Source organism: Maniola jurtina, chromosome Z (genome assembly GCF_905333055.1).
Source record: "Maniola jurtina chromosome Z, ilManJurt1.1, whole genome shotgun sequence".
NCBI classification, from domain to species: Eukaryota; Metazoa; Arthropoda; class Insecta; order Lepidoptera; family Nymphalidae; genus Maniola; species Maniola jurtina.
In genome coordinates this window covers 8741461-8755243 of record NC_060058.1, presented here as the reverse complement: position 1 = coordinate 8755243, position 13783 = coordinate 8741461, and the positions used below count along the sequence as shown (strand labels likewise).

The 13783-nt window shown below is 35.5% G+C and overlaps 1 protein-coding gene across 1 annotated transcript in view; it reads right to left on the bottom strand.

Moving 5' to 3' along the window:
* Positions 1 to 11782, bottom strand: part of LOC123880151 (laminin subunit gamma-1) — a 37740-nt gene extending 25958 nt beyond the window's left edge. Inside the window, exons 1-6 of the mRNA XM_045928105.1 lie at positions 11574 to 11782; positions 5330 to 5448; positions 4430 to 4581; positions 3148 to 3265; positions 1803 to 1986; positions 538 to 713 (exon numbers count right to left, since the gene is read on the bottom strand). Of these exons, the coding sequence (XP_045784061.1) occupies positions 538 to 713; positions 1803 to 1986; positions 3148 to 3265; positions 4430 to 4581; positions 5330 to 5448; positions 11574 to 11705 (881 nt within the window). The 5' untranslated portion in view covers positions 11706 to 11782. The remainder of the gene's footprint in view (positions 1 to 537; positions 714 to 1802; positions 1987 to 3147; positions 3266 to 4429; positions 4582 to 5329; positions 5449 to 11573) is intronic.
* Positions 11783 to 13783: the final 2001 nt, after the last annotated feature.

Genomic DNA, 13783 nt, shown 5'->3' with positions numbered 1-13783 from the left:
GTGTGAAGTCTGCCAATCCGCACTTGGCCAGCGTGGCAGACCTGAGAGGAGACCCGTACTCAGTAGTGGGGCGGAAATGGGTGAATCATGATGATACCTTATTGAGTCTGGAGTTAACATAACATTAAATCATGAAAGGCTCTTTTCGCAAGGTGGAGGTTCCAATTACTGTTTGCCAATTTCGAACATATTAAGTACTAGCTTCTGCCAGCGATTTCGCCAGCGGTACATAGGTACATAATTTATAGCTACCTATATTACTTCTAAATAAAGTTGTTTTCTAAAGATGTACCAATTAAAATGAGTTCAGTAGTTTCAGAGTTTATCGATTACAAACAAACGAACAAATCTTTCTTCTTTATAATATTAGTAGGTACCTATATTAGATTTTATGGATCATTAATAAAAACTTGCTTTATTTTAACATGATCATTACAGTTGTATCTACTGCTGTAAGTATTTTATAAGGATTTTCACAAAACACAGTCTAGTGCGTTTGTGTCTTTGCTTCCAGTTTAACATAAAATTGATATAAACCTGCACTTGGTGTCACACTTGGCCGCGTGGCCATTGCATTTACACCGCGCTCCGACTGCGACGTCAGCTATTGCGTACCAGTACGACTGCAACACTTGCGTGTCAAGGAAGATCTCGTCACCAAACGTATTAAATCGATCAAGCGATATTCTCAAATCTGTGGCTGTGACCCATTCCTATAACAATGATAATAATCAGTGCAAATAAATAATATTAATATAATCAACTATAAATAATATTTATATTGTCATCTATCAGAAAATATTATATTTGTCTCTATTGTATTTGTCATTCTAACAAGTGTAAATTAAAAATTTATAACACCCCCGACAAGTGAAGATTACAGTAACTAGAAAAGACCGAAAAGACCTGATAACTTTCAAACGGATGAACTGATTTTCTTGGACTATTCCGCGCCTACGATCTAAAGTATCTGAGTTTTCCAAAACATCATTTTCAAATAAATAATTATGTATTTAGGCAACGTCCATCTTGACAGCTTGACATTTGTCAATTGACATAATATTATGAACCTAACGGTTATGTAACCTTCTTTTCTACAAGAAAACTAGAAAAGAGCTGATAACTCTTAAACGGCTGAACCAATTTTTTTGGATTACAGCTAAGAAACACTCTCGATCAAGCCACCTTTCAAACAAAAAAAAGTAAATTAAAATCGGTTCATTCGTTTAGGCGCTACGATGCCACAGACAGATACACAGATACACAGATACACAGACACACAGATACACAGATACACACGTCAAACTTATAACACCCCTCTTTTTGGGTCGGGGGTTAAAAATTGTCATTTTAAATGCAATGCAGGTTGCATTGCATTTAAAATGACAAAGAGTAGGTTTAGGTAGAAACTGATTTTTTATTCCAAAAAAACAAAAATATATTCTATGCAAACGAATTTAAGTTATAAGCTGGAATAAAAATATTTTTATTTGGCGCAAACATTGTTGGGTAAATAAATACCTGTAGTAGGTATACCCAAAAGAAACTAGGTACATGTCTTTTTTTTTTGCATAAGTCACTATGCACCAAATGCAAGCATTATTGCAATTGCATTATAGAGTCAATAATACATGTTCTGAAGATTTGTATAGACGAGCGGTGCGTAGGACGTGTTGCACGATTTACTGTTCAGATTTAACTAAGAGTAGTTTAGCGGATGATAGCAAAATTATATTATTTTCCTGTTTCGAATTTTCGCAAATTATGTCTTTTCTAAAGATAACCATAGTTTAAGTATTTACCTGAAGCTCAAGGCTACTGTCGAAATTATATGCAGATGGTCTTCCTTCTAAAGTTGAGAAAAGTACATTGCCTCCTGTCAAGGGTGAGATGTCTGAGTATTCGCTGGTACAGAGGGGTTTTGTTTCCGCGCCAATTTCTGCAGCGCGTTGATCTGACACTCCATATGTATCTCGACACGAGGCACTGGTAAATTTTTTTTTTCTTAGAGACCATCCATAAATTACATCACACGTTAAGGGGGAGGGAGGCGGTCGATAAGTGTGACGTTGTGTGATTAGGGGGTGGGAGGGGTCCTAAATTTCATGACGTCACATTTCTAAATCTATTTTAATCTGTGTTAAGTAAACCCAAACTTTGAAGTATTAACGAAAAACATTTGTAACTCTATCTCAATTTGTTTTGTCGGCCGCTCGCTCTACTAGTACAATGTTTGATTTGATGTTAATTTTATTAAAAAAAAAAAACATTTAAATTGAAATAAAACAAATTTCGGAAGTGTTGACAGTCAAGATATCCTTTGCTCAAAAAATGAATCAGCCCTTCAGTCACCAGATGAGGCTATTAGTGGCGGTGGAATGTTTCGTAAGATGTTTTAGGACTAAAACTCCATGGCAAACGGAACAAAAATGTAATACTTAAAACTATAATTTAAATTTAAATATCTAATTAGGAAAAATCAATCGACTTTTATAGGGTTACTACTTATCCATTTCAAATATTCTGGATAAAAGCAGGTGTTGTGGTTTCTTGTTAACATGGACTTTCACAAATCCATTTCCACAAGAAACCAAAAGTTTAATTCGATATATAATCCACCACAACGGACGAATCTATATGGGTGGGCGGGCGGTACATATTGAATGTTGCACGTGGTTCATATTACAGATTTGTCTTTATTGGAGTAATATAGGGAATCAAACTTGCTGTACCTGGAATATTTTGAGAGGTGGTTTAGAATCGATAACATAATACATTTATGAAATAAAAAATATGCTTAATTTTCAAATCTTTTGGCGACTATTACATAAAAAATGAAATACAATAAAATGAATGGAGAATATTTAACTTCTGACCATCCGAGTCGACCATCGGAATAGAAAACAGACGAGTATTATGCGCTTGGATTTATTTACAATAATATCTTCTACTATGCTGATTGAAATCAGCTCAGATTTGACACAGTGATACTTCGACACAGAGTAACATCGAATGTTCAATTCATTGTGGTAAATCTTTAGCTATGACTGAGTATAATCTACGTAGTAACGTATCTACGTATCTATTGTAACATCCTTCCTAATAATATAGTCTAGTGCTTTTATTTAAATACTACAGAAAAGTTACCTGAAATACTGATAAGGTTCCCAATCAGAATCCGCACTGGCTTTTTTATAGATGGCGAAACTCTGCGGCCGGGGTGAGTAGAAAACTATACGCACATACGTTATATCATAGGCCTTTCCTGAAAACAAAATATACAAATATATTATACCTATCCTACTTACTAATTTGTAATAAACGCGAAAGTTTGTATGCGTTTGTATGCTCTTTGACTTTTGTTACTCTTTCACGCAAAAACTACTGGACGAATTTGGCTGTTTGGAATGGAGATAGATTATACCCTGTATTTAACACATAGGCTACTTTTTATGCCAGAAAATCAATGAGTTCCCACGGGATTTTTGAAACCCATATCGAAGAGACGAACGAAGTCGCGGGCATCAGCTAATATGAAAATAAATCACCTAACAAGGTCAATCATTATCTTTACTAAATATAATTTATTGTTTTTCAAAAAATATACGTTTTACAACGACAACAGATAGTCGAGTGACAGAAAGTTACTTACAACAAGTGTAAATTAAAAATTTATAACACCCGCGACAAAGTATTTGAGTTTTCCAAAACATCATTTTCAAATAAATAATTATGTATCTAGGCAACGTCCATCTTGACAGCTTGACATTTGTCAATTGACACAATATTATGAACATAAAGCTATTAGTTATAATACGTCCATGATTATGAACCTAACGGTTATCTAACCTTCTTTTCTACAAGAACACTAGAAAAGAGCTGATAACTCTTAAACGGCTGAACCAATTTTTTTGGATTATAGCTAAGAACACTCTCGATCAAGCCACCTTTCAAACAAAAAAAAGTAAATTATAATCGGTTCATTAGTTTAGGCGCTACGATGCCACAGACAGATACACAGATACACAGATACACAGACACACAGATACACACGTCAAACTTATAACTCCCCTCTTTTTGGGTCGGGGGTTAAAAATATGACAAAAATAGAACGCTATTTTTCGTTCCTAAATTCTAAATGTAATGAGGTTACACATATAGCTACTTAATAGTTTCGGAAAATCAAAGTTCTCACAGGATTTTTAAAACTTAAATCTATGCAGACAAATCTGTAAATATCTAATATATAGAATGGAAATTGGTTAAATTCACTAAAATAAGGTCAGGGACCTTCTCTTTTAAATTATATTGTTTCAGTATTGATTTAAGAATACCTAACTACTTGTAGGTACCTTAAGGCAAGCTTTATACAAAGAGGATAAGACATTCTACAGAGATCGAAACTGTGTAAATAGGAATTTGTTCATACCTAAATGCAAAGTCAAATTAACTTGAGTGATGGGATACTGCATAAACTCCTTCATTGTCTCCGACTGCCACCAGGTCTGGTTGTCCTGCTCATAGTGCAGGTCTGTCAAGTAGTAGCTTGAGAACTGCCCTGGTTGGCAATAGTCACATGATCTGAATAAACGATTTTAAGGACATGTTAATTGATTTAAGGTGCACGAGATGGGTCTGCCCGCGAATCTCAAATTTAATTTGGTTTTTCGCAATTTGTAAACAAAGTAGGCTTATGGCATTCTAATAAGCCAAATAGTAGTATCATCTCCACAGGTCTATATACAAATCTTTACTTGAAAGTGTCCAGTTTAAGAAATCAGTAAGTAATTATAGTATCGACTAATTTGTGAGTAACTCACGGCAAAATCATTATTTTGACTAATTTCTTAAACTGAACACGTAAAGATTTTTATATAAACTTGTGGAGATGATATTGCCATTGGCGCTAGTATTTATTTATTTATTTTTCATTGCTGTCATGTACTAATAACTATATAACTTAAAGCTAGATAAGTATAGTTACATGACGCCCTGTCAGGGCATCGCAGTTTACAATATATTAATTACATTTATTATACACAATCATTTCAATCATTATAAATTAAGATTAATTTTAATGTTACATAATTATTAAATTATTAAATTAGTAACGCTAAATAAATTAAATAAATAGTTTCTATTTGTAGGTATGTTATGTAGTGAGTAATAGTAGCATGTTATAAACCTACTTTGTCGTATTAGTTTACAGTTTGTGAAAAACCAAATTAAATTTGAATTTAACGGGCAGACCCGTCTCGTATAGCAAGCACAGATTCGCGCCTGTACAAGGAATATTAAAATCTTTTCAATAATTAATAATATCGCTCACCTGGTAGAAGTACCAGCGGAGGTCTGAATACAATACTTCGTAACGCCGTTGTCTCCACATGTATTTGTCGCCTCCATTGGCTGGTTGTAGGCTGCATTTTGAAACTCTGGTACACATTTCTGAAAAAGCAGGACTTATCAATTCTATATGTTTTATAACACTACCATTTTTAGTATTTTTTATTACTAGGTATAGTATATGTAATATGTATAATAATAACACATTCATCTTTGAGAACATTATGGAGGACTGTCAATCATGAGGTTTCCTTACGATATTTTCTTCCACCATCAAAGTAAGTGATATTTAATTGCTCAAGACGCACATAACTCCGAAAAGTTAGACGTGCGTGCCCGAGATCGTATCCCCGACCCTCCCAAATAAGAAGTAATAATAAAATTAATAATATTAACCACTTAACCATAACCACTCAAAAAAAATTAATTCTTCAAATAATATTATTTAAAATACTGTAAAATTTCTGTACAACAGAACATGTGATGTTTGTTTTATCTACAAAAATATATAAATAAATTTAAATGCTTGAAATAACTGCTTGAAAATACGGAAGTGGCTTTACAGGAATTGTCCATATGGTAGGTTTGCCGTCCAAATAGGTACGTTATATTTAGAACTTGCGTTGCCGAGGACGTTCACACCAGCCTAATCCGTGCAATAATTCTTACATCAGCTAGGTATTATGGTCTTCACTAACGAAATACCTATTAGGGAGCTTACAAGTATTCAGGGGCCCCTAAATGACCTCGGCTTTGATGATAGGTACGTATGTGGTAATAGAATGTAAGTAGAAATAAATTCGGTTCATCTCAAACAGATTCTAAAACAACACGGATCACTAATTATTTTTTCATCTTACTCTAACTTCATTAAAAGCTGTATATAATATAATAAGATACATTACATATCTATGTTTAACGGATGTGGCGATAAGCTCGTTCCGTTGGCCCCTGATAACGAAATATTAGACTGCGAGAGTAAACGAACTCGTACAATATCACAGGCTCATAGCATTCACTATTTTGCGTCTCGATAACCTTCTGATAATCAGCCGAAATCGAGCCATTATTAACGTAAATAACATTACAATACAAACTAACGAAGTATAGTACGCGACAGGCCGAGATGGCATTCGGGGTGGGGACGCACCGTACACCCACACAGCCCCCCGCTAATCTAGTGCGGGTGTGTGGGGCGCCCCCCTCCCCCCGCTTCATACCCTGATTGCCATCTCGATCTGTCGTACTCTATAGATACTGTGTGGGTGTTTGTGTGTGTGTGTGTGTGTGTGTGTGTGTGTGTGTGTGTGTGTGTGTGTGTGTGTGTGTGTGTGTGTGTGCTGCGTTACTATGAGCAGAGCGCTTTCAAGTTATAGCGAGAGTAGCCCCTCTGCGTGCACGCAGCTGGCAGCACAAGCTCGAGCTCGTTTATGGTCGGTTGAACTCGCGCATGGTCGTGAACTGTGACATAGTTCAGAGTGGTCATACAGATGGCCGATTACTAAAGGCCGCGGTATTTTGACAGCTAGGCACAGGAGGTTCATGAATGACGATCGCAATCACTTCTGATTGGCGACACTCGCTCACAATAAAGGCTTCTATGCATTCTTGCAACACAAGTGTAAATTAAAAATTTATAACACCCCCGACAAGTGAAGGTTACAGTAACTGGAAAAGAGTAACTGGAACTTTCAAACGGCTGAACCGATTTTCTTGGATTATAGCTAAGAACAATTTCGATCAAACTACCGCGTGCTGGAAGTAGCCTATATTGTGTAGAGAGGACACGCTGATAGCTAAAATCTATACAAATAATAAAACTGTAGAAAAGTGGTGTCTGTACAATGGAAATATATAAAAAAAAGTAGCAGGGGTTGTTATTATATCGATGCCGAACCTGAAATTGTAATTAATTTTTTTTGTTTGTTTGTCTGTTTGTCTGTGTGTTTGTGCACGCTAATATCAGAAACGGCTTATTCGATTTAGATACGGTTTTCACTAATACATATATTGTAGTAAGCTTCACTTAACACTTAATTCATGTCAATCGGTTCACAATAATAAAAAAGTTATGTCAATTTAAAGAATCACGGCGAACATTTTTATTAGCTACCCAAACGACTGTAGGTATATGTAATTCAAAATATGCTGCCCGAAAAGTCACTATTCCACGCGAACGAAGTCGCGGGCACAGCTAGTATCAGCAATAAAGGCTTGATAATGATAAAGTACAGATCATACAGGTTTTCAGTTTGGGCTGGCTGTAATTCACTAATAATGTGTACCTACGAATTATATTCAAAAATATTGTGTTATATAGATTATGATTGCTCAAAAATCTGCTTTTGAATTATTGTTAACTTGTAAGCTTGCTCTTTGCACCCAATTTTTTTTCTCAATTTTAAAGGAAAACATCATTCATTCACAGTGACATTCGGAGCAAGAAAATTACGAACTTCGACACGAAGTTTGGCAATTTCTGTTTTCTGTGGTGCCCATTTTTTGTGAGCTTTTGTGACGTTCCTGTTAATTTCAGAACAAAAACTCATTGCCCAATGAGTTTCTAAAGTATCAATGTAAGATTATATAGATCATGAGATGAATATATAGATTATGAGATCACATTGTACAGACTCCACTCCATTGCTCCAGGGTCGGAATGAAACGCACAACCTACTACCTACATACTAAAATCTAAATACTACTAAGTAGGTACGTTGAGTGTGTTCCGGAAGATTCGTGTGCGTTGGTGGCGTGTATTGCTTGCTTTTGTTGCTACGCTTTGGGTAGGTATCGAACCCTAAAAATGTATAAAATCTTTTGTCAAAGTATTAAGAGGTATAAAGTGTAATTTTTTATCCATACTTATAATATTACTAGCCGATGCCCGCGACTTCGCCCGCGTGGATTTAGGTTTTTCGAAATCCCGTGGGAACTCTTTGATTTTCCGGGATAAAAAGTAGTCTATGTGCTAATCCAGGATATTATCTATCTCCATTCCAAATTTTAGCCAAATCTGTCCAGTAGTTTTTGCGTGAAGGAGTAACAAACATACACACACACACACATACAAACTTTCTCCTTTATAATATTAGTGTGATAAATATTATAAATGCAAAAGTGTGTCTGTCTGTCTGCTAGCTTTTCACGGCTCAACAGTTTAACCGATTTTGATAAAATTTGGTAGCTTACACCATGGGGAAGGACATAGGCTTTTGAGCCTGGGTAATGAAAGAGTTCCCACGGGATTCTTAAAGAACATACGATTAACTGATTTATATGAAATTTGGTACAGCTTACATCTCGGAAATTGACATAGGCAACTTTTTATCCCGGAAAAGCAAAAAGTTTCCACGGGATTTTCAAAAAAATCTCAATCCACGCGGAAGAAGTTGCTGGCATCATCTAGTAGGTACTAACAACAACTACTACATACAACAACATTTTGCTGCGACAGTGAGTTTGAGCCACTAGCGGAATAATGTTAGCCGGTCAGAAATGATTGCAATTAGTCAACCTGTTTGACGTCCGTGTTCTGTTTTCGATTACAAAAAAGCAAGAATTGTTGTTGCAATCATCAATTTTAGCAAATAATGAAAGAGAGTCGGCCAATCAGAGGTCACAACTACCGTCACACCAGTACTATGGCAGTAGGCCTACTGAGTAATGAAAACAATTTTTCATTCTGTCTAGGAAGTAGGGTTGCCACCTGCCTCTTTTTGATTTACAGGCTACCACCATCAAAAATACGGGGTTTAGATTTGTTTACGGGAGACATTGTTTCTTATTTATTGTTGTATTTAGTCCAGTTATTACGTACATTCAAAAAAGAAAATGAATTTGCGCTTCTAATTTTTTAATATGTTGTAGGGGATACCTAGAAAAGCTTAACTTGAGATTGTCGACCAAGCTTTCCTAGGAGCTTTCGCCGCCATGTTGAAAAAAGGAGTAAAATTTGTTTTTCGGCAATAACTCGGCTATCCGATGAGATTTCGAAAATTTTTGTAGGACACTTTTTGTAGCTTTCTTTGTGCTCTACAATAACGCCTGAATCATAGCGTTTCATGCATTGTTATCGAGATATCGATCGATAAAGTCAAAAATTTAGGACACAATTTTTATTTTCCTTTTTTTTTCTTTGGGTCTTAATAAATATGAAAAATTGTAGAATTCAAACTTGTAGAACAAAAATTGTGTCCTAAATTTTTGACTTTATCGATCGATATCTCGATAACGATACATGATACGCTAAAAATGATTCAGGCGTTATTGTGGAGCACAAAGAAAGCTACAAAAAGTGTCCTACAAAAATTTTCGAATCTCATCGGATAGCCGAGTTATTGCCGAAAAACAAATTTTAAGCGTTTTCCAAGATGGCGGCGAAAGCTCCTAGGAACGCTTGGTCGACAATCTCAAGTTAAGCTTTTCTAGGTATCCCCTACAACATATTAAAAAATTAGAAGCGCAAATTCATTTTCTTTTATTTGCCTTTTTTTCGGACGAAATGACTGGAATAATTGTTTATTATTGTATTTGAAGAAATAGGCGGTGGTTCTCTCTGAAAGCCTATTTAGATATTTCAGTTTATTTGTAAGTTTTGTATTTTTTCTCTGTATGTTGCCGTCATCCGATGGTTGCCGTGTCTTGATTGGTGAACTGTGTTTGCAATGTGGTTTTAAATAAAAGATTATTTATTTATTTAAATAGCTTTTAAAAACTCTCCATTTTGTAAAGCAAAATGTTATACATTCCATGCATACAATCTTTGCATGTTAACTTAAAATTACATTTAACTTGTAATTCCACCTTCACAGTATCAATACCATGGCCGTAGCCAGGAATTGATTTCGGGAGAGGTTTTATCAGGGCCGGAACTGAATCCTGTCATGAGGAAAAAAACGTTCGCTCAACTTTATGGGCTAATTACCTAGTTAGTTAGTGGAATTTCGCCTTTCAATTTGACAGTGAGATAAAATAAAACAATAAAAAAGCGCGAGCGCAGTGAGCGTAAGTGTTTTTGGTTCAATACAGAAAAAATTAAGTGAAAGGGAAACGAGTTTAGCCATAGCAAGATTTTATTTTTAAAGCTTCCTATCCATACTAATATTATGAATACGACAGTATATCTATTTGCCTATCTATTTGTTACCCTTTCACGGCCCATCTTCTTTACCAAAATTTTGTTACTTACTATTCAGAGGTAACTTGCATCCCAGACATAAGCTTTTTAGCCCGGAAAATCCCCCACGGAATTTTTAAAAATCTAAATTCATGCAAACGAAATTGCGGGGCTTACACCAAGTACCTAATACAAATTCAAAGCGCAAGTGAAGTGAGCGCGAAATGTTTGATATATTTCCAAAAAAATTGATAAGCAAATGCAAGAAATAGTGTAAGTATTATTTTAGGTTTAGGTTTTTGACGGCTTCCCAGGCGCAGTCGCCATTTCTAAATTTCTGGTCTGGTGGGAGGCTTCGGTCATGGCTAGTTATATGGTTAGTATGGCCCTACCGGCCAAAAAATTAGACTGCATCATCACTTACCACTAGAAAAGATTAAAGTCACGGGCTAACTTGTATAAAAAAAAATTTTCAAAAGAAAAATAAAACCGACTTCAAAAACCACAAACACTAAAAAGTACAAAATAATTTTTGTTTAGCTACACGTGTAATTGTGCCTTGGTATGAAGTCGAGCGAGCATATTAAAACAAAATTAGAAATCCAAGAGTGGAGCTCTACCTCCTAAAAGTTCTACCTCCCCTCCACCCTTTCCATTATGCTCCCTTTTACAATTAGATGAACATTTTTTTGCATTCTTTCATTACCAATAAAATCTTATATTAGCCAGCATTATTTAAAATTATTTTGAATTTTTCTCATCATTGAAGTTAAGCAATTTGTGATGGGCGGAAAAAGTCGCACCACAAGTGAGTTCTTTTTTCACCATTTTTGATAAAGAACTCTGTTATTCTATCAAGAGTATAGTCAAACAAAAAAAGACATAAAATAAAAAAGTACAGTTACATATAAGATAATATTATGTATTTGCTTTAACTCTATCTTTATAGAGATTCTTGAAGAAGCTGGTGCTCTCGGTGCTCTACTAGGCTCTTCAATACAATGCATGGCAAATCACTCGAGAGGTACATAGATAAAACATAACCAAGAAGCGTCAAAATTGATACTCCGAACAAAAAAGTTTCAAAAGCTCCATTTATTTTACTCACTTGTGGTTGTCCTTCATTATTGTAACATGTGGCTAGTTTCTGTGATCCAATACTTGGTGTTTGGAAGTAATCCTGTGCCAATGCGAGAGCCATAAACGTTAGAAAGTATGTGTACATGAATGGCCGCGCCATTTTGTGTGAGCGCGTGGAGCCCCTGGGCCCTGTCGACACGCCTGCTGGTCGACCGAGCACTAACGCCTGGCTCGTTTCACAACACTACAACAAAGATTAATAAAGGGTATCGGGTCGTGAACTACTTTGTCTCTCTGAGGATGAATGAGATATAAAAGAATAGAAAATAATAGTGTAAGTAAGGACTACATTTTTGCGGCGTTTGCAGAGACTCTGGTCATTGGAAACGATTTTTTTTATTAATGTCGTGTCACAGAAATTTATTTAAGCATTTGGTGAGCCAAGATCTGGCACTTATTTAGCCCAACGCACAGCTAAGCCTGCCAGGCTTCATCCAGCAGCAGAACAGCGAGTGACAGTATCTTGGACTTAGACGGTGTATATTTTTCGTAAAAATATTCATTATTATTGGTTCAATTTCAACAAAACCGTTTTTTCTTGAATTTTGGTGTTTTTTTTTAATTTGAACTATGTTTTATTGCTCTTCTTATTCTTTTTTATGCTCTAAGTAAGAGCATAAAAAATGTCGTCAAAAAAGCTATGTCATCATTTGTCTTGTAAAGTCATGAAAATACGTGTTTAAAATTTTGATGCCACCGAAATGATAGAGGAAACTATCTACCAAAATTAAAATGCACTAAAATCGTATACAAACAGGCTTAAATATTACTTAATACTGAGCAGCCTCAACCTTTTTGGCTTTTTGACTTTTTAGTGTCTCATTTCTTCATTGCTTAGGGCAGCCTAAAGCATCATGTTTGAGGGGTTGGGACTTGGGTTTCAATGCCTGTATCTACTTGGCACCTACAATATCAGGTCACCACCTATAGTTCACGAATTCCCATGGATAAGGAATGCAGTGGCCCTGCAGCATCAGGAATGTGGAGGTGGGACTAGGAGTTCAATCATAAAGGCATTGCTTGGTACCTACAATATTAATTCAGCTCCAACTGCAGTTCCTGTATCTCCATAACTTAGGCAGGCAGTAACTCTGCACCTTCAGGATCGAAGAGCTATATATCCAGATTTTTTTTGCGACCATCTCGCAAACTTTCTCAATTGAGTAAAAAAATTCAAATTGGTAAGTATAAAAATATGGGAAAAATCAGAGAGCAAGTTAAAATATTGATGACATATTAAGTAAGTAAACTTATGTTATTTCGTACATAAGAATGATACAAACCAAGGTGTAATATAGGTATAATAATCTCCCTGAAGTATGTAAGTTAAGATAGTGAACAAGTGTAAATTAAAAATTTATAACACCCCCGACGATCCAAAGTATTTGAGTTTTCCAAAACATCATTTTCAAATAAATAATTATGTAATTATTAGGCAACGTCCATCTTGACAGCTTGACATTTGTCTATTGACATAATATTATGAACCTAACGGTTATCTAACCTTCTTTTCTACAAGAAAACTAGAAAAGAGCTGATAACTCTTAAACGGCTGAACCATTTCTTTTAGATTATAGCTAAGAACACTCTCGATCAAGCCACCTTTCAAACAAAAAAAAGTTAATTAAAATCGGTTCATTCGTTTAGGCGCTACGATGCCACAGACACAGATACACAGATACACACGTCAAACTTATAACACCCCTCTTTTTGGGTCGGGGGTTAAAAAATTATAAAACTCAGTTTATTTGTCTTTGAGATCATCACGGCCATACATACACACATACGGGTCAAATACATGAGCTCCCTCAAACTTTGTGTATTATATAGCCTGTATAATCTACCTGAAGTATGTAAATTACGACCGTGAAAAAATTATAAAAATACGTTCATTAATCTTTGAGATCGTGGCTACACACACATACAGAAGTACATCGTACGGGTCGAAAACATAAGCTCCATTTTTGCAGTGGTTTAAAGTTCACCGAAAATACTGGATTTTCACCGAAATAAATAATAATCTACCAAAATGATGAAAAAAATCACTAAAATGAGACAGTTAAAAACCGAAATGATGAAACAATGCACCGAAATGAGACAATTAAACACAGGAATCAGAATTTTTACAATTTCGGTTGACAGTTTAGACCTCCGAATCCACCGAAATGATAACACCGA